Here is a 1,359-nt window from a genome sequence, read left to right as displayed (position 1 = left end):
AATCAAATTAAATTCAAAAGTAGGATAACTTGCAATATCCTTCCTGTTATTCTCAGACCGTTCTTGAAATAGAGAAAGCTGGAAAAGAGCTAAAGCCAAGGAACATATTTGTAAAGCCTGGATGGACTGCCATCATCAGTCAGTTGCGTTTAACCCCTTAATGTCATAGTTGCTTTCTGCGCCCACCTTGCTGTACATGAATCTCTGCAGCTCCAGCTCAGCGATACCAAGCTGGCCATCCTCCTCAGTCAAACACCAGCGGGCCTGGGCAAAGTAAATTTCCGTTCTCCTCACCACACTCACATCCTCTGGAGGCTTACGCAGCTCCAGCTTGTTTGCACGTTGCAGCTGGAAGTCCTTAAAACACCTGGAAGAAAGAATATATTTTTACCTGTGTGCCAGCTACCTCTTCACAATACGGCATGTGTATGAGCGCTGCTATGAGACCTGATGAGAATGTTGAGCTCTTCACTCTTCATCTGCATGTCATTCTTCTCCTGGTTTAGCTGGTTCTGCAGTCTTGTGTTTATCTCATTCAGCTCATCACCACTCTGTTCCTCAGGTTGTGCCTACAGGATGAGTAATAAAGAATGTGTATGTTTGATGGTTTGGACGTACATATTTAAGTGTATGAGTTAACAAAGTTCACTGTCTGACTTTGGCACATTTGTTTGAGACTTATCACCCAAATGAACTTAGCTTACAATTATGCTAAACTGTCAAATTGCCCTAGTTGCTACGAGTGTTGTAAATGCAACAGTCAATGTAGATTGAAAACATCACGGACCAAGCCTTTTCTCTTAGCTGATTAGCTCATGTTAACACATCATATTTACAGCAATTAATATGTCTTCAGATGGACCAAGAGCTTTAAATAACAGTGTTAATTTAGGTGGTGAATTATATTTTGGTGCAGCAATGAGTGGCTCACCCTGATGTTGGAGTATATCTGCTTCTCAAGGCGTCTAATCTGAGCAAGGTGCTGCCTGACAGCCTCCTGGAGATGTAAGATGCTGCTTCGCTGCTCCTCCGGGTTGCTAGAAATTTCCAGCTGGAAACGCACTCTCTGCTTTTTCTCACTGTGCTCCTGGACACACCAAACAGGGAAAAAAACACGGCATAAGCAAAGATGAAACACTGGTAAGGACATGGAAATATTCTGACCATTTGCCAACTGATGCTCCATCCTACCTTGCGTCTTGGCTCCACGTGTAACAACAGGTTGTTGACAATGTCCAGGATCATAGCGTACTGGACAGGGTTAGTGGATATCTCAAGGTCATGGTGAATGAGGGTGAAGGTGTCCACAGCCCCTGGAAAAATAACAAAGTAACACTATTTAAATTATATGCATAGCAT

At 43.1% G+C, this 1,359-nt stretch overlaps 1 protein-coding gene across 1 annotated transcript; it reads right to left on the bottom strand.

Annotated features, from left to right (window-relative positions):
• Window positions 1–186: 186 nt before the first annotated feature.
• On the bottom strand, window positions 187–1,313 carry LOC111648748 (bridge-like lipid transfer protein family member 2; the record flags this gene model as incomplete). Its single annotated transcript, XM_023398490.1, has 4 exons — window positions 187–367; window positions 448–569; window positions 932–1,087; window positions 1,192–1,313. Coding segments are annotated over 4 exons (581 nt in total), but the record flags the coding sequence as incomplete, so codon positions are not given.
• Between the last annotated feature and the right edge of the window lie 46 nt (window positions 1,314–1,359).

The sequence above is a fragment of the Seriola lalandi genome, unplaced genomic scaffold (assembly GCF_002814215.2).
Source record: "Seriola lalandi dorsalis isolate HSWRI2012SDOR001 ecotype SW California unplaced genomic scaffold, Sedor1 jcf7180002046834, whole genome shotgun sequence".
NCBI classification, from domain to species: domain Eukaryota; kingdom Metazoa; phylum Chordata; class Actinopteri; order Carangiformes; family Carangidae; genus Seriola; species Seriola lalandi.
This window is presented reverse-complemented; position numbering and strand designations above follow the sequence as displayed.